The following is a 27,973-nucleotide window of genomic DNA, read 5'->3' on the forward strand; positions in this document are numbered from 1 at the left end:
ATTCAGTGTTTATGTACAGAACTTGAGTCACCCCAGGTGTTTATAAATATTTAATGGATAGATACATTACTGGACAAAGAAATGGATAGGTAGTAGAATAAGTGGGTCAATAAAAAGCTACATTTTGAGGAACCTCCATGCTGTTTTCCAGAGTGGCTGCACCAGCTTGCATTCCCACCAACAGTGTAGGAGGGTTCCCCTTTCTCCGCATCCTCGCCAGCATCTGTCATTTCCTGACTTGTTGATTTTAGCCATTCTGACTGGTGTGAGGTGATATCTCATTGTGGTTTTGATTTGTATTTCCCTGATGCCAAGTGATATGGAGCACTTTTTCATGTGTCTGTTGGCCATCTGGATGTCTTCTTTGCAGAAATGTCTGTTCATGTCTTCTGCCCATTTCTTGATTGGATTATTTGTTCTTTGGGTGTTGAGTTTGCTAAGTTCTTTATAGATTCTGGACACTAGTCCTTTATCTGATATGTCGTTTGCAAATATCTTCTCCCATTCTGTCAGTTGTCTTTTGATTTTGTTAACTGTTTCCTTTGCTGTGCAAAAGCTTTTGATCTTGATGAAATCCCAGTAGTTCATTTTTTCCCTTGCTTCCCTTGCCTTTTGCGTTGTTCCTAGGAAGATGTTGCTGCGGCAGAGGTCGAAGAGGTTGCTGCCCGTGTTCTCCTCAAGGATTTTGATGGATTCCTTTCGTACATTGAGGTCCTTCATCCATTTTGAGTCTATTTTTGTGTGTGGTGTAAGGAAATGGTCCAATTTCATTTTTCTGCATGTGGCTGTCCAATTTTCCCAGCACCATTTATTGAAAAGGCTGTCTTTTTTCCATTGGACATTCTTTCCTGCTTTGTCGAAGATTAGTTGACCATAGAGTTGAGGGTCTATTTCTGGGCTCTCTATTCTGTTCCATTGATCTATGTGTCTGTTTTTGTGCCAGTACCATGCTGTCTTGATGATGACAGCTTTGTAATAGAGCTTGAAGAGCTGCCCTATGACCCAGCAATTGCACTATTGGGTATTTACCCTAAAGATACAAATGTAGTGATCCAAAGGGACACATGCACCCGAATGTTTATAGCAGCAATGTCCACAATAGCCAAACTATGGAAAGAACCTAGATGTCCATCAACAGATGAATGGATCAAGAAGATGTGGTATATATACACAATGGAATACTATGCAGCCATCAAAAGAAATGAAATCTTGCCATTTGCAACAACATGGATGGAACTAGAGCGTATCATGCTTAGCGAAATAAGTCAAGCAGAGAAAGACAACTATCATATGATCTCCCTGATATGAGGAAGTGGTGATGCAACATGGAGGCTTAAGTGGGTAGAAGAATAAATGAAACAAGATGGGATTGGGAGGGAGACAAACCATAAGTGACTCTTAATCTCACAAAACAAACTGAGGGTTGCCGGGGGGAGGGGGTTGGGGAGAAGGGGGTGGGATTATGGACATTGGGGAGGGTATGTGATTTGGTGAGTGCTGTGAAGTGTGTAAACCTGGTGATTCACAGACCTGGGGATAAAAATATATGTATATAAAAAATATATGTTTATAAAAAATAAAAAATAAAAAAAAAAAAAAATAAAAAAAAAAAAATAAAAAAAAAAAATAATAAAAAAGATCAGGAAAAACAAAGGCAAAAAAAAAAAAAAATAAAAAAAAAAAAAATAAAAAAAAAAAAAAAAAATAAAAAGCTACAATGAATGATGATAAAAATGACAATCAACTGAGGAATCCACATCCCTAAAAACAAGGAAATACCATGAGTTTCAAAAAGTACAGATCAAAAAACTTGACCTCAGTTCTCTACAAAAGCTAGAAAAGTCACTTAGACAAATGGCTTATGAATACTTCCAAAACAGTGCTGATGACTAGGAGGAAGCCTGGGTTGTTAAGGACACAACAAACCTAACTAACTATGAGGTTACCAGGTTGAGAACTCATGAGCATTCCTTAAGTTTCAACTATCTGGACTTAAGTAAGAAGTGACGAAGTGTCTCAAAGTATCCTTCAGAGTAAGATTCAGAAATGTAGGAAAAATCCTTTGTCACCAAGAATCCGAACCTGTAGAGTGCTACCAAACTGAAGGTGGTCTCAAATAGCTTATCACTTGGCTTTGTCAACATTTTCATAAATGTTTGAGATAGGGGCGCCTGGGTGGCTCAGTGGGTTGAGCCGCTGCCTTCGGCTCGGGTCATGATCTCAGGGTCCTGGGATTGGGCCCCGCATCGGGTTCTCTGCTCAGCATGGAACCTGCTTCCTCCTCTCTCTCTGCCTGCCTCTCTGCCAAATAAATAAATAAAATCTTTTAAAAAAAATGTCTGAGATAAAGAAAAAAATACACACATATAAATAAAATGTACTGAGCACTTACTCTGTACTAGACTTTACAAAAATCAACCCTTCCACTTATTTCTAATAAGAACTCGAAGGGATGTAATTTTTAATCTCCATTTTCCAATACGGAAACTGCAACCTAGAGGGTTTAAGCAACTTGCTCAAGGTAACTATGGTGGCCTACTGGCATAGCTAGAATTCCAAACCTAGTTTGACTAAATGCAAATTAATTCATACTCAACCATTACTCTGTTCTGTGTTTTTATATTATCCAACAAGTAATTATTGAGTATTGCAGTAAGAAACAAAGTGAAGAAGACTGATGTAATTCTTACCTTAGGAATCTTACATTCTAATGGAAGAATTAGAAAACAAAATTTTAATAAGCAAAAAATGGCTTATTATGAAAAGTCCTGAGAGAGCTCTATGAAAGAGAATGAGGGTGAAGAAACATTCTCGAAAAAGGTTCAATGGGCCTTTTTGAAGCATAGACATTTACAATGAGACCTGAAGAAAGAAAATTAAGAGTCATTTCTATCTAATGACTTCTGTTTTCTCAGTCAACTAGAGAGGACAGCTGGGAAAGGGAGAAGCAAGGGACATGAGATGTTTAATGAATGAGCAGGAGTATGAAATAGCCATCTTATCGGGGGTAAGAAAAACTAGAGAATCACAGGAGGCTTGTTTAGCATTATTGTATACTTACTTGAAATTTGTATTTATTTAGAAAAAAAATTAGCGTGACTGTTTCCAGCAGTGTTCAAGTGCAAGGCACAGAGAAGGTGAATAGTTGGACTCAACAAAATGAGTGCAATGGAGGGAGAGAGGGGTAAGGGAATTTAAGATATTGCAAGGAAGTGATAACAATGGACCTTGAAATCTAAATAAGACAAAGAGGGAAATGAAGACTGGAGACAGGAAAGGGTAGATGAAGTAAAGTGGTGAGGTCAATAGATTAAGGGGCATAATGATCTAAAAAAAACTAGCACTTGAGCAAGTAAGATAGGGATAGGAAGTGCTGGTCAGAGCCAGGTGCTTGAAATCAAAATATATGAGGTGATAAAGCTTCTTTTGATGGACACATCCAAGTATGGTAAATAAGGAGAAAAAAATTTTTCTGGAGTCAGATATACCTAGGAACAGAGAGTATTATCAAGAATAACAGTAGAAATGATAGGAGTTATAATATCATTTGTGAGTGATTACTCTTGGGAGAGTTAACAGAATCTGAACTTCAAAAGATGCTGTTGGCCAACTCCATTAGTAGAAAATGGCCGAGATCTAGTTTAGTAACAACCCAGACCCAGCCCATTCTCAGCAGCCTCATATCTGAAAAACTGTTAGGGGGTTTCAGTTGACTACCTCAATTCGGTAGGAGCCAGTAATAAAATTACAGAAAGATTGAGCATAGCATGAGATAAATCTACTTTGGAGCACTATGCTTGATTTGGGGCACCTTCTGAATGGGCTGGGTCTAGATATCCTAGCATATAAAGAACAATGGAAATAAACATACTTGGTAAGAAAAGGCAAGAAAAATAGGGTAAACAAGATAGCTGTGGTTAAACTGATAAAGGACTCTAATGCAGAAAAGTTGTTTGGCTTATTAATTCCCAATTTAGGCTTATTAAGTCAAAACTAGAACCAAAAGGGAGAAAGTTGCTGAAGACCTCCAGAGGAAGAAACACTGTCGCAATAACCTTTTCTGGCTTTTCGAGTAGCTCAAAAATACATTGTCTTTCAAAGCTTTAATTTCTTTGTCCCGAGCAGTATTCAGGTAGCAACTGCAGTAACATCAGTTAAGCACATTACAGGGAAAAATGCCTGCATGGCTGCACACTAGATATTAAGAATACCTCTCTAACCTGCAACTATAAGATTTAGTGAATCCCATTTTTATTTAGTCCTTGTGCAAAAGGTCCATGTATCATATTTTTCTTATAATCCCCTCAAGGTTTTGCACACAGTTATTCAGTACATTTTCACTGCTGAATAATCCAGGCTGACAAGGTCATTGGGCAAGAAGAATTATGAAGCAGAAAAGCATAGGTTGATTTGGGATTTATATCTGGAACAACCATTTACATGACCTTGGGTAAATTACAGAACTTCTCTGAGCCAAAAATAGCTTCCACATATGTGATCTTTAAGTGATGTAATGTATATATAATGAGGATTAAATGAGCTCATATATAGTCTGAGACATAGTAGGTTGCAGTTATTATGTGTTTTGGTTTTTTAAAAAAGCAGTAATGATTGTCTTATTCTCAGCTACTGATGCTCCCTCAGTAGAAGCTCCTGTCAGAAATGGCATGAACTTGGAGAACAGTTCTAAGGGTAAGGAAGCTATCTTTATTGATGAAAGAGGCAGAAAATGATTGTGGCTTCCTTAGCTACACTTCACTAAAGTCCCTCTAACTAAATCATCACAAACTGATAAGGGCAGTATGCTATAATCTACTTACATACTTTATAAACATTTATTTTAAAAATGAAATCTTGCTTATCCTTTCTATTGAAAACAATTGTGTCCAAGTCATCAGAAAAAGAATTTTAGAGATAAAGGTCAAAGGTCTTAGGCCAAACAAATCAGCTGTCAGTGTCCTCTCCCCCACTTTTCATAGATGAAAAAAAAAATCTGGAAATGTTATACCACTTGCCTAATATTCCTTTGTTCTTCATACTCCTAGACTGACTGAGTCCCACTTCCTAATTGCTCTACATTCTATGAATGAGGTCTATCTGTATAAACAATGAGAAAATAGCTTATCATAGTCTTTCGAGAATAGAAACTGACATATTTAAATGTATATAGGTTTTGCTTTAAGAACTAATAAACAGGGGTGCCTGGGTGGCTCAGTGGGTTAAAACCTCTGCCTTCGACTCAGGTCATGATCTCAGGGTCCTGGGATCGAGCCCCGCGTCGGGTTCTCTCCTCAGCAGGGAGCCTGCTTCCCTTCCTCTCTCTCTGGCAACCTGTGATCTCTGTCTGTCAAATAAATAAAATCTTAAAAAAAAAAAACAAAGAACTAATAAACAGTTAATACTTACATAACTTTCATTAACAGCCAAATAAATTTTTGTTGCTATGGCTGCTGAGTAACTTATTTGGGAGCTGCTCAGAGCCACCAATACCTGATTTGATACTGGGTTGGAAATACAATTTCTCACATTGAGACACAGCAATCAAAGCTTCTTTATTATTCATATAAGCTTGTTTCATTCTTTCCTTAGTTGAGATGTGTAGAAAAGAACGTTAAAGAAGACTTTCTTGAAGATGATCATTCATTGAAGAAAAGTAAGATACATGGAAGGAGACTATTTAGAAGGATTCTTTAAATTGTTGCTGTGGGGGCACCTGGGTGGCTCAGGAGGTTAAAAAGCCTCTGCTTTCAGCTCAGGTCATGATCCTGGGGTCCTGGAATTGAGCCCCGCATAGGGCTCTCTGCTTAGCGGGGAGCCTGCTTCCTCCTCTCTCTCTGCCTGTTTCTCAGCCTACTTGTGATCTCTGTCAAATATATAAATAAAATCTTAAAAAAAAAATTGTTGCTGTGGCTACAGACTGAGTCAGCCAATAGTAGATGAATTAACAGGAGGCTTTTTACAAAAATCTCTAAGGTTAACCCTTTATTTCTAATAATATGTTTTATATTTAATAATAATAATTTATTATAATATAAAACTATTTTGTCACTTTTCTCTATTACTATAATGCAATCAAGTTCAAAGGCACAAACACATGCTTGAGGAAAAGTACCAAATTTATCTCCTAATGAATTACCCAAACAAATAAGAAAAAGAATTCCGCCTGACTCCCCAATTCCAGACTAACAGTTATTTACTCTTTCAATTTTTGGTGGTATATTTAGCAGATGAGATCATTAAGATAATTGGGCACTAAAACCTCTTTAAGTATCTATGTAAACTGAAAGGAAAATACTGTAAAAATGTCAGAGGAACGAGTTTCCATAGCTGGTTTTATATGACTGAACTAACATGTTTCCATTATAATTTTTGAGGATATTACCATCAGTATTTATGGAAGAGGAAAACTGTGCTACTGATTTAAGTGGCAGAGATGATTTGGTTAGTAAAAAAACTCTTCAGAAACAACCATGAATGTAAAAATTATTAATGCTAACAGAACAGTTAAGAAAAAAATATATCTCTTCAGATCTTTTCAATTTTAGGCAAGAACAAAGGCAGAAGCCATGATGGGGTATACATTACTAAAAAAAATGATATTTCATTTTGGAGATGTCTTATTTTTAGAATTTGTTTCATTAGATAACTCATGTCTTGTCTTTTATTCTATATAAACACTGGATTAAATATCTCTGGCAGTCATATTTATTTGAATTTGTATATTCTAAGCTATTAGGATAACCAGCTATTGGGAGTGAATATTTGCACAGAACTGTACATAAATTTAGAGAGTCATAGTATAGGAAAAAAATTTGGTAACAGAGCACAAAGACTTGACATTAAGCTGAACCTTCATATATTTTGAGAAGGCAATGATTCTTTTAATTTTGTGACTCTTACAATCAAGATACTTCAAATATTCAAAACACAAAGGGTTTAGCAGAAAGACCAAAAAGAACACCAAAAGAGTAACAAGAAAGGTCTAGTGCATGAGAAAAATAAGGTTTAATAAAAACTTACAATGCTGTTCTTTTGGACTATCTTGTCAACAGTTATCACCTTTGTATTGTTCTAACAATAGTTTTCACAAATGCATATTTCCTAAATAGCAATAATTAGAATAAGGTCAAGGAAAAATATATAGCTTGATTCAGATTTAATGAATGCTTCACCAGGCAGTTATGATTGTAATACAAGGTAGTAGTGGGGGAAGTATCCAAATCAGAGTAAAAAAGGCTTCCAAACTAGTCATTTCAAATTACCCAAAAGAACATTTTAAAAAGGATAATCTTCTATTTTAAAAAGAGTAAAGTATTAAAACAGTTTAGCCATCATCTATATACAGACTGGCTTGTTCTCAATCATAAGAGGCCATCACCTTTTATCCTCCCCTCTTTCCCTTCCTTTCAGTACTATTAGAAAACTATTCACAAGTACACCCTTGGACAATGCTGAGCAGTAATTATGACTTGCTGACAAAGAGATATGAACAATTACGGAGCCCATTTTGAAACCCTACACTAATAAAGTCATTAGATGCTGCCCTTGCCATGATCCTTCTAAAAGCTTCTGAAGTTACAAGAACACACGGCATTGTTTGCAGGGACAATTGCTGCTGGCAGAACGCAAACCTTGAGTTAAACCATGCTGCAAATTGATCTTGACATTCTGTTAAGACCGCCACTAAAAATCAAAAGCAGAGGAGAAAAGGAGAAAATGAGTGGGTAGGATGTAATCATGGAACAGGAGGGGTTCCTCCTCACCTTCTCTCCTCCCTCTTCACAAAACAAACCAGGGAGAAAATGACAAACTCTCCTGGTGTTTTGGAACCTTTATTTTAAACTATTAATTAAGCCTTTGACCTGGGATGTTTAGGATGACAATACATTTCCTTTAAAAGTCCTAGAAGGAAATCATAGCACAAAGGGAATAAAGCAGTTTGGGGAAAATTATATGGAAATCTGGCATGAAGGCTCTTAGGAAGTCTTGGTTCCCTGACCACAACATATCCATCTGTTTTATCAGCTACTTCTGCAGAATCCATATCTGCTCCTAGGGTAGCAGCTGGAAATTAACACTCCTTGTGTCTCCCACGCAGACCCCACACCTGGGCTATATTTGCTGGATCAAATGGAGGTGTAGGGTTAGAGTAACATGGTCATCCAGGCTTCAGCCAGGCATGAAGCACTGAGTAGTTTGGAATTAAGGGTATGCCACTGTGAATATGGCTAATTACTAAGATGGAAAGTACAGGTGAAGACAGCCTACTGATAATAAGAGCTTTAAGTCAATTAACTCTTGCCAAAGATTAAGTAATGTGGAAAACTATCACTTGAATATTAAGGCTAACAAGTACCTGTCAGCATAGCAGCAGAAGTTTACAGTGATCTGAAATACTGCACCCAAGGGCATTAAGTTCAAAAGCTAATATTAATAGGCAATAGAATTCTGTCTGTGAACATTGGTACTAACTGTGTAGGCAAAATTTAATATAACACTCTTGTATATACCACATGCAACCTGTATAATTGTCAGCAATTCCTAGGTAACTGTTTGCAGCTACTCAGAACACTGCTTAGAAATAGTGTGCAACGCCCAATTTAACACTCTGTAGCATGTACACTGATCTGCTAAACATTTCCACCTCAGAAACTTACATACAAACAACCATAGCTGCCTGGTGACTTCAGTTGTCACTATCCTAGTCAAATTCAATGTTTAAGTTTTCTAGTATTAAATCATCTAACCCAATACCTATACTGGATGAATGAAGACATCTGCCTTGTGGGCCCTCCTGGTCACAACAAGAGATACACATTAGCCACTTAATTACTAGTTAATATTGGTGGTTTAGTGTACCACATGGTATGTAACTTTCCTTGATGAAGCAACTATAGCCCAAAACACAGCTTTACACCAGGGGCACTCATGTGTCAATGTTCCCATGCAACCAACAGATGTCCAAATAACTCTAATAGAGTGAAATTAACATTTACTGTTCTAGTACTTTATATAGTACTATCTATATTTAATTCAAATGGTGCCCAAATGGAACTTCTTGGCTCTTTGGCATATGCTATCATGTAGCCAGACTAGCACTTTTTATTAACATTTACTGTTCTAGTACTTTATATAGTACTATCTATATTTAATTCAAATGGTGCCCAAATGGAACTTCTTGGCTCTTTGGCATATGCTATCATGTAGCCAGACTAGCACTCTGGTCCTATGGACATGTTTACTTTAATCAGCGCCATCACCAGTGCAGAAGGCTCAGAGCACTATTCTAGAATGGCCCAATCTGAGAGGCTGATTTTGTTAGGGCTATCAGAAACTTGGTGAGTCTGAGAAAGAAATTCTGGAACCACTGGATGAACTCATCTAGGCTGGAATTTAAGTCTCTCTTTAAAAAAAAAAAAAAAAAAAATTTTTATTTTTTATAAATATATATTTTTATCCCCAGGGTTACTGGTCTGTGAATTGCCAAGTTTACACACTTCACAGTACTCACCATAGCACATACCCTCCCCAATGTCCATAACCACACCCCCCTCTCCCGACCCCTCTCCCCCCAGCAACCCTCAGTTTGTTTAGTGAGATTAAGAGTCACTTATGGTTTGTCTCCCTCCCAATCCCAACTTATTTCATTTATTCTTCTCCTACCCCCTTAACCCCTCATGTTGCATCTCCACTTCCTCATATCAGGGAGATCATATGATAGTTGTCTTTCTCTGATTGACTTATTTAGCTAAGCATGATACCCTGTAGTTCCATCCACGTCGTCACATATGGCAAGATTTCATTTCTTTTGATGGCTGCATAGTATTCCATTGTGTATATATACCACATCTTCTTGATCCATTAATCTGTTGATGGACATCTAGGTTCTTTCCACAGTTTGACTATTGTAGACATTGCTACTATAAACATTCAGGTGCATGTGCCCCTTTGGATCACTACGTTTTGATCTTTAGGGTAAATACCCAGTAGTGCCATTACTGGGTCATAGGGTAGTAGAATTTAAGTCTCTTTACAGATGGCATGTGGGTGCCTGGTGCACAGAGCACAGGCCACAATATTCTCAAGTGCTCCAGGGCCAGCAGAAAAGTACCTGGTCTGGACATTGTTAGTTCATTCTATAACGAAAAGACTTTTGCTTTATTTGTCCTATTAATGGCTATGGGGGAAGACCACACAATTAAAGTCATACAGTAGCATTTTTATGCTCTTTCCACTACCCAAGCTGTTCTCTCTCTTTATTCAATAAGACTATTAGAGATTATATATTTTCTCAATATAACATTGACTTTTCCAAAGGCACTGTCTAACACCTTGAGATTATAGACCTAGCTCTCTTGGGGAACTGATAATCCAATAGGGAGACAGGCAATAACCATACAGTATAATGAATTCCATCAATATAGGTTAGTATATGGGTATTATGGGAGCGTAAAGAATGTGCATTTTAATTCAGACTGAGAGGCAAGGGAAGAATAGACAGTGGCAAGGCTTCCCAGAGGTGACACCTGTCCTGAATTCTAAGAAATTACTCTGTTATTGCAGAAGATTTTGTTCACTAATAGTATACTGTCCTTAAATATATTTTTATTATTAAATCCATGATAGTTTTCTACATGTTTCTACATACAAAAGAGTATTTGATTTCTGCTCTACTGTTTGCCTGTAAGCATATGCCAATATTGGGATGAATCATTAACAAAACAACTGCTTGGGATCTGTCCATCCCTTCTGGTTGACCTTAATCCTCAATCTGGTTCAGACTATATATGGTTACACTAGCTGGCCAGGGCCCTCTCCTCTACAATTATGTAAACCACTGATCCTTCATTTCTGATATTTAATTATGAGGCTTAAAATACCAATATTCTTTTATATAAACAGCAAATATCTGCAACCCAATAAACTAGGAATACTGCTAATATAAAAATCTCTAAATAAAAAGAACAAAACCTCTAATTTCATTTTTCTGTGGGTCATTTCTTTCAAGTCCTTCCTTAGCCCACTCAGAGTAACTCCCTACGAATTTCACCTGTATTCCCTAAGCACCTTGTGCATACTTCATATTATGTATTAGCTCTACGTTTTCCTAATAGATTATGAGTATTTTGAGCATTAAGCACTGTAACTTTTTCATCTTCTCACCCTCAGTGCAAAGCACCAATCCTGGTTCACATGAAATATTCAGTAAATATTTACTCAATGAATAAACATGAAGGAAATATATGTTTCTTAAGATACTCTTTTAGTCACTTTCAGAAGTGATTTGCAGGATCTCCTTGTTTACTATTACCTGTTTTCAGCTCTTTCATTTACAGATCTATCCTACTGTTTCTTTCAGGATCATTGTTTCGATGGATATTTAAGAAATTATACCCTCTAGCACTTCTTAAGACTAACAAGGGTTTACTGCCTACTGTTTTAAGAAATAGTGGACCTGAATCCCAAGTAGACATGGCAGCCAACAAGACTGTACAGAGTTTTCCAGGAAAGAAACCTATATCTAGATATATAATATTGAAATTATAAACATATTCTTTGGTGGAATTGGATGCATTCACTTATTTGCAATGCTTACTGAGTTTCTTTCTCCTAGTATTTTGTAAATTTAAAGATTTTTTTTTTAAAGATTTTATTTATTTATTTGACAGAGAGAAATTACAAGTACACTGAGAGGCAGGCAGAGAGAGAGAGAAGGAAGCAGGCTCCCTGCTGAGAAGAGAGCCCGATGCTGGACTCGATCCCAGGACCCTGAGATCATGACCTGAGCCGAAGGCAGCGGCTTAACCCACTGAGCCACCCAGGCGCCCCAGTATTTTGTAAATTTAAAGTGCCTTGTTGAGTGAGACAAATAATATGAATAAGGCTTTCCAGAAGATCACAATTTAGTGAGGGAGAAGATAGGCACATAATCATTACTGCTATAGTATGATGTCCCAATTCATATTTGGAATGTTCCAAGAGCAATCCAGAAATTATTTTAATCCATTTTATATAGATATGGGTTTGTAAACTTAAGTATTTAACTTAGAAAGTTATTAGAATCATTTTGGAGGAGGGAAATCCAAATCATCAGCATCACAGAGGTGTATTACAGTGACATTCTATAGACATCTGTTTCTTTTTTATTCTAGTTTGTTAGGGAAATTAGGAAATTTAACTTATAACCACAACTGACATTCACATTCTGTAACTTTACCAAAGCATTCACTTAGTTCAAAATCCTTAACTTATCTTCTACACATGGGAGACCCACAGTAAACAGAGGACTAATGTTTCTGTAGGTTTGGCAGAGTATTTCTTAAGGAAAAGTAAATTTGTTTGGCAAGACCCTCCCCATCTTGGGCACAAATGTCCCCAGCTATTATGTCAGGGGGTAGTCCCGGAAAACCACTAAGGAGTCATCCAGACTAACCAGTTTACAGGCTCACGATTTTAAAAAATGTGTTGATCAGTTTGAACTGGGAGAGCCAGATATAGGATGAGACAAACCATCCACAAGGAATTTACTTCTAAACTTTTACATTCATCGTAAGAAAATCACAGTTTAAAAGGAAACGCATAGCAACAATCTTGTTTGTGATGCCTAGAAATCTCTTCTATATTTTCACATAGTAATCTGTCATATTTTAACTCTGGTAATATGCAAATGATGGCACAGCAAATTTTGAAATGTAGCTCACTGACCAATAAATATTAGTGCAACAATCTTCTACTGACTTGAAGGTATAAGTTCGGTATTTTGTTATTCACTGTTAATAGCATCAAATAGATAATGTAATAAATTTTTATGACAAACACCTTTCGATAAAATGTGCTAAAAAAATCTAAGTAAGATCACAAAGACAGAAATGCAATTAGACAACTACATTTAGATGAATCTATCATGGGTGGTTAGAAAAATGGTGCTAAGCTGATCCTTTTTTGGACCAATAAATCAAACTAATTAATTAAAATTTTCTTACTGTTTAATACAGTAAAAAGAAAACCACTTTTATTCTCTTAGGAATATGCCATTCCAATGAATTTTTACCGTGTGTGTGTAAGATGTGTACTTTTCCACTTGCCTTAACAATACTAATGAGGAGCTGTACATGAAAAGCATCTACATAATTCTTTTGCTTTATGGAGAGAAATGTAATACCTTAACTTAAAATAGATTTTAATTTGTAATAAGTAGAATTTGATTTTGAGTAAGGATTGCCAAGTATCTTAAATTCCAGTAATTATAACATTCTCTTTCTCCCCACAGGCCTGTTTCTTGTTCCTATAAGTATTTGTTAAAGCAAATTCCTACATGTTTCTATTTTTAGTCTTTAATACCACTTTCTCTCATTTTCATGAATGTAATGATAATAATAATGAGATACCATATTTTTTAAAACGTAGATAGAAATAGCCTATCATACCTTATAGTCGGTCCTGCAATTCATTGAGAAATAGCTTTAAAGCCTTAAACAAGGTCTTTATTTTGTGTTTTTAAAAAAAGTGTCATAAGGAGTTAATAGGACACAGCTGTACTGGCTCTTTCTAATAAGCAGCTTCTGTCGCTTTGGTCACCACAGGTGTCTCTGTAACCTGCAAACTCTTATTACTAGTGTATCAAAGTTGTGCTACTTAACAGACTTCTTTAGTAAAACATAACAAAGCAATTACATGGCTGTTGATTGCCAGTCATAAAAAAAAAAAACCCTCAAACACTGTTTTTCAAAAGAAACTACACTGCAATTTTTTGTCATTGTAAAATAAAAGGAACTAAGGAATTAAATGGAGGATAGAACAAAATAACAGCAGGTAGCCTGCTGAACTTAGCCACTACAGATGGTTTAGAAATAGTGTTTCCTTCTCCATCAAGTTGTGGATAAAAGGAAAGGAGGAGATTCCTTACTGCCAGTGAATGGTGAAAGATTTAGTCAAGTCTCCAGTCTATGTATTTTGCCTCATGAAAGACCTTCGATGCTGCATTTTTATCTGTTTTTGGCACTGCTTTTCATCACCTTTAACTGAGTGTGAATAATAACCTGATTTAATTTAAACAAATACAGGTGCTAAAGGTTCTTTATTTATGTATAACAGGGAACATTTCCAATGCAGAACGAAGTCATCCTGTGAAATTTCCTAACCATTTGCTTAAAGAAATGAAGTATTAGATGAAGAAATTGCTTCAACATTCTTTTGCTTCACATTTAAGGGAAGAATCATCTTTCTTTCCAGCTTTAGATTACATAAAACAAAGTCTAAATGATGAGCAAAAATTCAGTGAGCTATAAAATAATAAAAAAACAAATCAGATGATTTCTAATTGTTCTATGATCATTTAAATTAGGGAACTACAATAGACTTGCCTTGAAATGATTTAATTTAATCTCCCTGTTCATAAACCAGCAGCCTGTGATTATTATTGTGTTAACACACCCAAAGTAACATCACTGGGTGTTATGGCCACATGTGTAATTAAACACGATGAAATGTACTTCAGATGGGAAACTCAAACAGGCAAAAAATGAAGAATTATTCATCATTTATAGATACTATGATTAACAAATTAAGTAAATTTATCCTGACAGCAAGGAAAAGGACTTTTTTTTCCTACTGAGAATATGGATGTGTCCAAAAGAATGTGTGCAATAAAGCGATTACATCAATTAGTATATGCTAGAGTTAAGCTATTCCCAACTCCATGGACTCGTCCAGAATGTCCTGCCTTCTTCACTGGAATTATTAAAAAATAAACTTACTACTAAGATTATATGCTAGACTTGCCTTGCCTTTTCTGAACATTATTAAAAACAGATTTTCTCTAAATATTCAACATCAGATGAGAACATTAGAATATACAGTACATAGAAATGTACCGTACCAAAAAGATGAAAACAGTACATTTTGTTTTTCTTTTTTGGGTTATTCTTGGATTAGAAATCTTTTACAAATTGATATTTTTCCATTGCAAATAACTGCATGTTAGTTACAAGAAATAGCTTTTATATAATTAAATGTAATGGTTGAGAATTTAATGCTGAGGATGAAATGTTTATGATGATAAGAAAGCAAATACAACTAATACTTTTTTATAAAAAAGAGAAGCCCAACTTAAAACTTGTGAACAACAGTATTACCTTGCTCTGTTGGCGTCCTTTGTCAGATCCCAAGCCCAGGTTATAAAATTTTGACTCAGATAAGAGACAATAGATTCAGCACAAAGCATTTGTGAGCAGAACACGTTGGTTAATACACTTTCATCATGGTGGAGGTAGATAGCAAGAAGCTTTCTCTGAAAAAGGAAAAAAGACTGATGAATTAAAATATCCATTAATGTAAGATTTCTTGAATTTTGGAAAAGTATAATTGGTTGATGTAAACAGGAAAGACAAAATTAAATGCTACTCCCTTTAAAAGAGCACCTGATACTTGGAATTCCTATAGCATTTACTGATAAGAATAAATTTTGCTTCCTTATATCCTAAAGAGACTACGATGATTATATTCTGTTTTATAGACCACTGTCACAGATTCCTGTTCACATATGCAAGCCTATCTCAAGCAGACTATGCAACAGAATTGCATTTTCTTTAAGTAAAATGGATTTACAATTCTTCATATTAAAACACACTTTACAAAGGGAAAATTAATTTTGAACTATTCAACTTTATACACAGAAAAAATACTGATTAAGAATGGTTGCCAAAATCTCTTAGTATTTTTTGTTTTTAATCTGAACACTGGAAAGTCTCTTCTACTTGGAAGGAAAAGGTCTGAAATGAAGTTGTGTTTTACTTCCACAGGTAATTTCAAAGCCCTTAATGTGTTCTCGTGTTAAAGTCCTTATGTAAGAGTATATAACGCCTCACTGCAAATGGAAGGATGGTAGAAAAGAGTTCACTTCACATGAATTCTTTCTAGTCTATATTTCATAAAATGTCCTTGTGATTTTTCACATGGAGAATTATTCCTTCCCCTTTGCTTGATAAAACTTCCTTCTAAGAAATGGCATTTGCTCTCTTAAAAGTGTCCTCCATCATAGTTGTAAGTCAATAAAATAATTGGGACTAAAAACTGAAATTGAGCAACACAATTTGCAACATGTCAGCTTTAACAACAACAATGACAATGATGATTAAAGAGCCTACATTGTTATTGACGAACTTCTTGGTGCCACCTTGTAGAAGAGAGGAGTTTAAGAACAGTAAGTTGACAGGAAACAGAGAGATAGAATTTTATGATAAAGATAATTTATAAACCAATCTGTGAAATACTGGCAAGGTAAACTTCTAAGGAAGCTTAGGGTCTTTCCCTTCATATTAAATAAGGATATGATGATAATAAAGAAAAACTCACTGTCTGGGATTCCAAAAAAAGTAGGACATTTATAGAAAAGTACAAGGCTCATGTGATGAAAGGATATTGAAGTCTGATGCTTGGAATTATCCTGATAAAATAATCCAAATTACAATAATAAAAAAAAACTAATGATTAAAATATTTTCTTCAAAGGTAAATTCTGTACTAGATGAGGGTAGCCAGAGAGGTACATTAGTAGATTAAGATCCCAAAAGCATCTACTACGAATAGGAGGCACTGTTAGTTACACACCCATTATACTTTAATCCCCAGAAAAAGTCTGTAAAATAGTATTCTTAACTTTATTAGCATACAAAGAAACTGAGGTTTAGAAAGCAGACTTGTCCTAAATTCTACCATAACAAGTAAGTAAGTAGTACTTCTGGGATTGGAACCTGGATTCCTGATGCCACGCCTAGTATTCGTTCTTTGATACTACAGCAGTAGTAGGAAAATCAACCATACTGCAGTCAAGTCTTGGAGCGCTTATAGAACAAGCGCTCATATGTATGGCTAATGTATGGCCACTGCTCATACATTAGTATGCTTCTGGGGCCTCAGAGAACAAGTAATGGGAATAAGGAGAGGATTCCTGAGTTTAAGTAGCTCAGTTACTACAACAGTAGCTGTGTTCATGTGTCAATTCATTTAATCACTCATTCAACAAGCATTTGTTGAAACACTATGTCAGGCCGAGGAGGAAGCAACGGTGATAAAATGGTGAGCAAGAAAGACTCAGGGTTTCTTCACCCATGTTCATGTCTACAGGTAACAGTAGCTGGCTTCTATGAAGTTTGTAATCAGACACATAGTTTTAGAGACAATTATCTGGTACATTCCTATTCACCCTTTAAGTCTCAAAGCAAATGCTGCTATGAAACCTTCCCTGATTGCCTCTGGCAGAATTAAGAGCTTCCTTTTCTGTGCTTCTATCTCTTCCCAATTAGTATCATCACTGTTTATCAGTTTCCCCTCTAGACAAAGTCTTTCAAAGGTGAGGACTAGGTCTCTTTCAGTCTTCTTTGCATCCCTAAAGTTAGCAAAGGTCTTGGCATGTTTGATGAAAGAAACTTGAATGCTGATTACCAACCCCCTGGCAAAAAACATACCAAATGGCAACAGCATGCTAAACCACTTTCAGTAAAAGAATCTAGAAATCTGCTGCTTTAGGGAAAGGAACATGAACCTGACAGCACTAACAAATTCAGAGCTCCTCTTCTTAGGAGCTCTCTAGCTGAATAGACAGAGGGATGTCAACCTCTAATTCTGCTTGATCGTATCTCAGCAACTACATTTAATGAGACACTGGGAACAAGAGAGCTGTCCACTTTTAAATCAGCATATTTCTAACCAAACAATGGCAATGGCTAAATCTTTAAAATGCCCATTTCTCTCAAGAACGCTGCAAGGGAACATTTAGACTTTGGGAAAGAGATTAGTGATTTACATTGCTATCTCACTGATTTAATTTAAATGCTCTTCCAAACCAAACACACATGTGCCGAAAGAGGCTACTAAGAAACCCAACATGCAGAGTTCCCTATAAGTGCAGCCGACAGTGTTGACTGAAACTAAACTTGGAAATCCAGGGCACTAATGCACAATATCAAGCAATAAAACAGCATCTCTTTGGCAATATTTAATTTAAAAAAGAAGAAAGAGGCAGGCGAAGATCAGGCACTGTCTGTTTTGGAGGATCAACCGTTCTGCATTTCAAAGCATTGGTCCCTGCAATATCCAGGTTACTGTGCTAGAATCTCGACTATTATATCGCAGTTGTGAGAGGGAGGGCAAAGATGTGTTTACTCAGTGATTAGGCCCTTAGAATAAGCCTCTAGCTCCTAGAGAGACAGCTCACTACTTATTCATTTGGGCCAATTCACAAAGCCTAGGAAGATTAAACATCCATGCTGAGAAGACAAGCGAATGCAGACGGTGAAAAAGAAATAAAAATTCTTTAAAAACTCTGAGATGACTTCATTATTTTTCCACAAGGAAACTTTAGGAAAGTGTTTAGTTAGAGAAAAACCCACATTGACCTCTCTCTAAACCCTTAATCTTTCCTTTGTGGTGGCATTGCTTTGTGGTAAGCGACTGGCTCGCCTCGCCCCTCTTTTCACTGGAAGCTGAGAGAAAAAAGGCTCTGGAGAAACAGTTTTCGTTCCAGGGACATAAACCCCTGACACTGTTAAACATGAGATGCCAGGAAAACACACTTTAAAAAAAGTTCTCACTTTAAGCTCTAAACTGTGAGAAAGGAGATGATAAAGAGCGTAATCAGAAGAGAATCTTCAGGCTGGGGGACTCCCATAGTAGCTTTGAAAAGGGAAACTGAATAATCTTAAAATGATCTTTTCTCTCTAACATAAGCCTTCAACAAAAATTTTTCTTCTGCCATTTTGACAGTAATAACAAGCAAAAGAGAAAACTCCTAATAATAAGCAAATGCTAATAAATTTGGGCTACATAAATCTCTGATTAGATTATAGGCACAGTTAAATGAGCCCTAGACTCTGATTTCTGATTATTTTATTGAGCTCAATTAAACACAGGCCCGAACAGTGAGAACTGGGTTCAGCATATCAGAAAACTGCCTTTGTGAATTTTCCTAGCACATAGGGAAAAAATGAGAAAATGATTTATTTTCCATTTCTGTAATCATTTTTCCCTTTGGCCCACTAATAATTGAGTTCAGTAACATTTATGGAGTGCCGATGAGTTAGGCATTGAGAACATAAAGATGAATAAAACAAAGTTTCCTTGTTCTCAAAGAATTGGGGGGGGGGTTTGCTGGTATATGGGGAAGCAAAAATTTAACTGCAGTACTAACCAATAAGTGGTAAGAATGGTACACTTAAGGAAAACATGTCTATTTGTCTTTCTAATTTGACAGAGAGGGTATAAGTCTGGTAAACAAAGGCAAGCTACACTCTTCTCAGACTCCCTCTTTGTGATCTAGGTTTTGGTAACATAGTATAAAGGTTAAAAAAGCTCTGTGCTGGGGCACCTGGGTGGCTCAGTGGGTTAAAGCCTCTGCCTTCAGCTCAGGTCATGATCCTGGGGTCCTGGGATCAAGCCCCACATCGGGCTCTCTGCTCACCAGGGAGGCTGCTTCCCTCTCTCTCTCTCTGCCTGCCTCTCTGCCTACTTGTGATCTCTGTCAAATAAATAAATAAAATCTTAAAAAAGAAAAGAAAAAAGCTCTGTGCTAAATCCAGTTTTGCACTTACAAGCTGTGTGACCGTGGGACAGATGGGTGTTTTTCCAAGAACTGCAGATAAAGCAGGTAAAGTACTTCTTTTACAACACCTGGCCCATAGCAAGTGCTAAATGAAATGTGGTTGTTAGGATGAAGAATCCAGAACTATCCATACAAAATAAAGGATTTGAAAGCAATTTTAAGAGAAATGATAGCCCTGAAAATTTATTAAAGATTATGAAGCTCCTTCATTTCTCTTACTAGCAATAACGTTTGGGATGCTAAATTGTGTCTCTGCCTTCAGGGCCTCACTAATCTTCACATTCAAATCCAAGAGCTAAGGTACTAAGTTGATGCTAAGGAAATGCCAAGCTGACAGCAACCAATGTGATTTGGCCTTGAGCTGCAGTAGCTATTGTATTTAGACACTTAGCTCTACAGAACCATAGAACATTAGAGCTGGAAGAAATGAACTGGCTATGTCTCAAAATAAGCCAGGCACAGAGCAGACACTCAGAAAATATTTGCTGATGGACTGAAAGGAAGGTTTCTAGTTTCTTTTTGAGTACCAGAACATCCATAGTCCATGTTTCCAAAAATTTTAAGATTGATAGGATAAATAATTTCTATAAATGGTAGTTCATAAATTTTTCAGTGTAAGAATTAAATACACTAAAAATAAAATGATTTCCCTTATGTAAATTGGGACCTGACTTTATTTCTATTTTATTATGATGATTATCATCACCATTATCATCAGAATCATACCATTATTATTATTATTATTATTATTTTGGTTTTAAGTTTGGGAATGGTTTATTAATACAAAGACCAAATACACTGATTCAACAATAAACACTCACTTATCTCTCAACCTAGATTTATCAGTTTTTTTTTTTTAAGATTTTATTAATTTATTTGGCAGGAAGAGATCACAATTAGGCAGAGAGGCAGGCAGAGAGAGAGGGGGAAGCAGGCACCCCACTGAGTAGAAAGCCCGAAGCGGGGCTCGATCCCAGGACCCTGGAACCATGACCCGAGCCAAAGGCAAAGGCTTTAACCCACTGAGCCACCCAGGTGCCCCTAGATTTATCAGTTATTAACATTTGCCATGTTTGTTCAAAATTCATTGTATGCCTCCATCCCTGAAACATTTAATGCTGCACAAAACTTGACACTTCCAGCTTAAATACTTCAGTGTCTGTCACCTAACAAGGACATTCCCTCACATAGCCATAATATTTTTATCATACCTTAGACATTTAATATTGTTACAGTATCATCTAATGTAAAGTCCATATTCAAATTTTTCCACCCACCTCAAAATGTCCCTTACAGGTCTCTTATTTATTGTTTTAAATCCAGGCTCCAAGCAGATCATTCCAGTACACTGCCCACTTCTTTAATCCTATTCCTATATATGAATGTTCATAGGCCCAGCCCAGCATCCAACCATGACTCAACGTAACTACAAGGTGAGATTAGAGGCAGGGCACCATGAAGCCACACCGCCTGGTTCAAATTCCTGCTTTGCCACCTCCTAGCTATGTGACCTTAGGAAAGCTACTTCACTTTTTTGTGCTTTTGGTGCCATATAACTTTGGAGGTCAGAAGTACCACACTGTCTAGATGGAGTGGTAACATGACTGCTATAATAGAGATGGTCCTAGGGTCTAAGCATGAACACTGCTTGGCTGCTTAAGAAAAAAAAAGAAAAAGATTTTATTTGTTTATTTGAGAGAATGAGAGAGAGAGAGAGAGAGAGAGAGAGCGAGCATGAACAGTGAGGGAGTGGCAGAGGGAGAGGGAGAACAGACTCCCTACTGAGCAAGGAGCCCAATGCAGGGCTTAACCCCAGGACCCTGGGATCATGACCTGAGCTGAAGGGAGATGCTTAGCCAACTGAAATGCTGCTGCTTTATGAAGGGAATACTCGAGCTAAATTTTGAAAGCAGTATATAGTAACAGACTTATCTCTGATTTGAGCTAAATTTTAAATTTAGGTGATAGGAAAAGAAGAATGAAAAAAAGAAAAAGCAGACAAAAGTTTGGTAAGGCCCAGTAATGTCAGTAGCCTAATATGTTCGAAGAACTCAAAGCTAGTAACTTTTAAAGAGTGAAGAATCAATGTAGATTGATTTGTGGAAAGAATCATTGACACTGCATTTTCGGCTCCCAAAGCTGAGTTCAGGGACCAACAGGCAGCAATCAACCGGAGAGGTTCCAAAAGGAAAACAGCAGATATTGAAGGTGAGGTGATGCCAAGATGGTGGGGTTTTTTTCCTCTCACTTCCTGAAAGAGATTTTGGGATAGAACTCTGAAATCTTAATGATACAAATGTATTTGAGCCTCAAGTAGGTTGAATTCTTATATGAAAGTTACAGGTTACACAAAGAAAAAAAGCCTAAAGTAAAACCAAACTCTTTTCATAAAATAAGCTGGAAGATGTTCACTGGATACAGAGCTTTATCAGTTTTCATTGTTCAGACTGTAATACTCAGGTCATAAAATATTTTTGAGGAAAACCAACATATGACTAAAGTTTTTACAAATAAGGAAATAGAAGTTCAAGTGATAGGCTATTACAGCAAACTGGAGAGGAGCAGGCAAGCTCTTTAGGGAGGCTGGGAGTAGGATTATGGGGGGCAAGAAAGTAGGCAGTTTCGGGCTGGATCAAAGATCTCATCCCATTGGTTTTCTAGATGAACAACTAGAAACAATGCCCAGGACTGGAACAGCAGCCTCATAAAAGTGCAGAGAGGATTTTTTTGATCTTCTCTTCTGAGAGGAATAATACTATCCTTGGTTAGCCAGTGGTCTACTAAACAGGCAGAACAACATGAATGTGGATGAATGGGAGGTACATTAACACTTCCTTCTCCCACTTTCAGGCCACTGAAGAAGAGAAAAAGGACCCCACCTATCTCATCATGTCCATACTCCAGGGGTGGGGGAATCATAGCAATAAAGAACTGGAGACATAGTAACAATAATTTTTAATTTAAAATATATAGATAATAATGCATTCTTGCTGAAAAATCACAGGAATTCTAATGTTATGTGGGTGTACATGTTCAATAACTGTTTACTACTGTCAAGTACTGTCAAGTGTGGCAGATTCCAAAGTAGAACACTGTGAATTATAAAAATAAGCTAAGTTTAAGCATACAGAATTGTAGTAACTCTTAAGTACTCATTTAATAGAAATGGTGGAGACCGCAGTCCCTAAATATTTTCCACATCTTCCTCAGTGAGGAAATCTCTTATGTATTTTTTTTTATGGCTGTGTATTTTATTAATGGCTGACTGAAATAAAGAATACATTTCTCAGCCTCCATTTAAACAAATGTGACTATGTAACCAATAACCACGTTCTGGTTAATGCAAGCAGAAGTGCTGGTTCAATCTCCTGTAGTCATCCAAAACCTGACTGTATACCACACAGTGGAGCAACATGCTAGGAGGAACCTGAGCTTCTGAGTCTGTGATATACCTTCCTAGGCCTGGACAGGATACCTCTGGACTTCTTGAGGGGAATAGAGAAATTAACTTCTATTTTGTTTGAGCCACTATTAATTTTTTTTTCTGTTACAAGCAACCAAACCCAATTGTAATTCTTACAACAGACTAACTATAAGAAATCCTTAGTCATACATAAAAATGACCATCTATGGAACTGTACTATTAACCCAGAAGATCTAAAGAAAAGATATGCATTTATGGATTAGTTCATGGTCCATCAGAAAGACTCTCACAGCTTCCAATGGGCCCTGAATTACACTTTAAGAGACTGTAATTAACACTAGGCTTAATGCAAATGACCTAACAGGCTATTCAGAAAGGTCCATCTTATTCATCTGGTTAGTGAGAAGAGAGGAGGGGGACACTGTTTTCAAAAGGCCAAGTAGACATGAAGGCAAAAGAAGATATGGAGGTTGCTAGTCTAGCCTTCATGCAAAGACCAGGGAGAGCCTTTCACTGTTAGCATGTGGTCCAGTCCATTTAACCCATACAGGAGAGCCTACTGGGATTTGTAATAGTGCAATAGTGAAGTGTACATCTATCTGAAATGCCATGTGTGTCATATTCCATATATTTGAGACCCAGGATGGCTGAAGTCATAGCAGGTGGTTGGTCAATATATATATTTTTTAAGATTTTACTTATTTATTTGACAGAGAGAGATCACAAGTACGCAGAGAAGCAGGCAGAGAGAGGGGGAAGCAGGCTCACTGATGAGCAGGGAGCCTGATGTGGGGCTTGATCCCAGGACCCTGGGATCATGACCTGAGCTGAAGGCAGAGGCTTTAACCCACTAAGCCAACCAGGCACCCCTGTATTTTTTATAATCTATATACACACAGAATTTTTACAACACAAAAGGAGATATACTATATATACTGTTATGTATCTCACTTTTTTTACTTTGCAAAGTGTCCTGAACATCATTCTACATCAATATATATGAAGTGGCTTCATTCTTTTTAATGGTCACATAGTATTCCATAGTGTGAATAACATTTAAAGTACTTCCAATCTTTTGTTATTATAAGCAATGTTATAATAAATATTCTTGTATTTATCTTATTTCCCATATGCTTAGGTATATATGCAGGAAAAAAATGTGTTATTATGATATGTGAAAATATATATTAGTGTAGTTTTAATCTGTATTTTTTATATTATGGAAAATATGAACATCTTTCATATTTTCTGTGAAGTACCTGCTTATCTTGCTTACCCATAATGGGTTGCTGTCTTCTAACTGATTTATGGAGTTCTTCATAATTGTACATGCTAGGGAAATTTAAGTTTCCAATATATTTAATAAAGATACTATGCACTACTTAACATCAGAAATACTTTGATTTTTCTTAATATCCATTCCTTATAAAAGACTGTAAATGACAAGGCAAATACAAAATCAACAGATTCTATTGAAATGTCCCACAAAGGAAAGAAAGGCCAGAACACATTAGTCTAGGTCTATATCAGAAGCAGTTTTGTTAGGCATTTTGAGGAAGGTGTGGGAAGATACAGAAGTATAAAAAAGTGCACAAAAGCTAACAGGCTGTGAAATCTAGGAACCAAAAAGAGTGTGAACTACACTGTGCTATTACTGTACCATGATTTTCTTTCCTTTTTTTTTTAAACAATTTATTTTTTTTAAAAGATTTTATTTATTTATTTGACAGCGAGAAATCACAAGTAGATGGAGAGGCAGGCAGAGAGAGAGAGAGGGAAGCAGGCTCCCTGCTGAGCAGAGAGCCCGATGCGGGACTCGATCCCAGGACCCTGAGATCATGACCTGAGCCGAAGGCAGCGGCTTAACCCACTGAGCCACCCAGGCGCCCTGTACCATGATTTTCTAACCAATATCTGACATTCCACAACTACACATATACAAATGTATATAGTTGCTCAGTCTCACTACCACCAATTTCTCCTTTCCAATCTATCTTACAAACTACTACCACATTGCTTATGTCTATGGTACAGCTCTGAAAGTGTCACCCTCTTCAAAAACTTTCCAAAGCTAACCACTAACAACAAGTCTTTAGCTGGTCTTCAGGGATTCCCATAATGAAAGTAAACCCAGTCTGCTTCTTTATTTTAGCCCTATCCTCTACTGTTCCCTTATACAAGTACCATATATACCAACTAAACAGGCCTATTCATGTTCTCTAACATGTATAGTTGAATAATTTGTTTACTATTAATGTAAGGACTCATTTTCCAAGGTGAGTTAATTGTCAAGGTATTTTTAGCTCCATTTTAGAGAAAGTAAAATGAAGGCTTACATAGCTCAGTCAATACCAGGGTCTAGTTTCCAAACCAAAATTGCCTGATATATTCAATGTCCATCTAGTTATAAGTAAACAATCTTAAAGATGTTTCACACACATTTCAAAGATGTTTCAATTATGTTAATTTTCTGTTAAAGAGTCTTGTGAAGTATTACGATACAAATTTTTAAATGTAGAAGTTGATGATCAGAGGAGAAGGTTAATCTGGTTAATAGGACATAGCTAAATGAAAAACCAGAACCCAAATATAAGAATTTTGATTAGTATGCTTTCTACCATATCTCTTATTTTAATGTTTAATATTAGATATGAAACAGATTTCTTGAATTTACAACTGAAATACTATAGAGATCAAACTTAGCTTTTAATCCTTTTAAAATAAGTAATATGAATAACAAATACTTTCTAGGGCCAGGAAGACCCTTTGGGAATAATGATACAAATACAGATAAAGCCCATAAATGGAAATCAGCCTTGCTTCTGATATCTTAATAAATTTTACCTACAGTGCTTTTCAAATACGATTAAATTGTTTTTAAAAAGATGGTGAGAAGCAGTAAATTGAAAAGAACATTTTATAAAGCAGCATTCCTTAAAACTAATTTACTAAATTTTTAACTAAAAAATAATTTAAATATGGACACTGAAGATTTTTACAATTTTAATTAGGTAGGGTAGTAGGATAGTAGGACAATTAGGGCAAATTCTAAATATAGAGCTAACAATATACTATTTAGTGGAAACATCTAATTATAGAACAGCATATTTGGTATGGTTTCATTTATGTAAAACATGTCAACTTTTTTATTGATATACATATTTGGAGATTTTTTAAAAATTATGTTTAAAAATAAAAATAACACTTAATAATGATTATTTTTAGGCTTCATATTATGTGGTAACTTGTTTTCTACTTTAAATGCACCTGTATTCTTTTCTTCTTTTTTTCTTAAACAAATATTGTATTTGTAGAATAAACATACTTAACAAACTATATTAGCATCATAGTTCTCATCTCACACATGTATAGGCTGCTATCATAGCTGTCATGTAAAATTACTGTAAGAACATTTGTCTGCCTTTAAGGAATTTAAATGGAAAAGAAAACAAAGACAAGATGAACAAACCGGGCATATTCTTTAAAGGACAAATAAATTTCCCTCTTTTTTCCTGGCTAATGGAGAGCTAGAAACTCACCAACTACAGCTATGGCTACAGATTTGTGTAGAACTTTTTTTTTTTTTTTTAAATATTTATCAGTGATGGTATTTAGTATCTTTTAAACATGATATAGTAGAAACAGCACTACTTTAAAATGAGCTGATTTTTAAAAGTAAATGTAATTAAAACTTGATCACAAATCCTGTTAAAAGTTCAACTACTTATTTTAGTGCTGCAAATACTCATAGGGGTTCTCAAAATTCCTTTCTGGAATTATTCTCAGAATTAGTTCATGAGTTGCATGAATAAATCAGTTTTGTTTTTTACAAACATTCTCAAATAGTCGAAACTGCTTCATAGCACATTAGCCATAGTGCTGGGTGCATATATGGAGAGCATCCTATTTAATCCTCAAAACAACCACATCATTATCTCCCCCCACCTTCCTTTTTTTTGTCTGAAGATTAGAAACAGGCTGATTACTTGTTTGGGGCTACAGAGTTACTAAGCAGGAAATTAAGAATTGAGTACTAGTTTCCTTAATTTATGTGTAATATTAGAAATATCACTGGATCTGAAATCAGGATAAAAAGGCCAGTCTCCAAAGGGGAGGAATGGAACTAGGAAAGGAAACATCCTTCATATGGGAGATAAACTCTGGTACCGAGATTTTTACTGCTGTTGATTTTTAGTTACTACAAATGTCTAATCATTCTATAGGGCACTTTGTTTTGTACAAAATTCAGAAGTAGCAGGAATGAGAGGTAGAAAGGTTATAGGGAGAAAAAGAATCTGCTTTAAGAAACTCCTAGGGAGGCGCGCCTGGGTGGCTCAGTGGGTTAAGCCGCTGCCTTCGGCTCAGGTCATGATCTCAGGGTCCTGGGATCGAGTCCCACATCGGGCTCTCTGCTCAGCAGGGAGCCTGCTTCCTCCTCTCTCTCTCTCTCTGCCTGCCTCTCTGCCTCCTTGTGATCTCTGCCTCTCAAATAAATAAATTAATTAAAAAAATTAAAAAAAAAAAAAAAAACTCCTAGGGAATCATGGTATGACCACCGGTAACACTTCTGCAACTTAAATTACAGTGACTAACCACTGACTCTCACTTACCAAAAGATAAAATATAAGCTTTATTCAATAAGTATCTCTTAAATGACAGAAAATGTGAGCCCCTTCCCAATGCCTTGGCCCCTGCTCATCTTCCCCACCTCATGCCTTGCAATCCAACTCTCTATCTTGCATTTCTTACTCTTGGTCTTAATTTTTTGGTTGTAGTTCTCTCATTTTAATCCTCTTCCCTTTGCTTTTGACCTTTTTTTCTGTTTAGAATTCTGTGATTTCTCATAATTCTCATAATTCATAAGATTCAGGTCAGATGTATCTCCTCAAGAAATCTCCCTAAACTTTCTGAGGTAGATGAAGAGCACCTCTCCTCTTTGCTTCTATAGCATAC

At 36.2% G+C, this 27,973-nt stretch overlaps 1 protein-coding gene across 1 annotated transcript in view; it reads right to left on the minus strand.

Moving 5' to 3' along the window:
- The window catches only part of FAF1 (Fas associated factor 1), a 492,920-nt gene that overhangs the window by 124,721 nt on the left and 340,226 nt on the right, over window positions 1-27,973 (minus strand). The window contains exon 13 of the mRNA XM_059136657.1: window positions 15,135-15,289. Within this exon, the coding sequence (XP_058992640.1) occupies window positions 15,135-15,289 (155 nt within the window). The remainder of the gene's footprint in view (window positions 1-15,134; window positions 15,290-27,973) is intronic.

The sequence above is a fragment of the Mustela lutreola genome, chromosome 10, assembly GCF_030435805.1.
Source record: "Mustela lutreola isolate mMusLut2 chromosome 10, mMusLut2.pri, whole genome shotgun sequence".
Lineage (NCBI taxonomy): Eukaryota > Metazoa > Chordata > Mammalia > Carnivora > Mustelidae > Mustela > Mustela lutreola.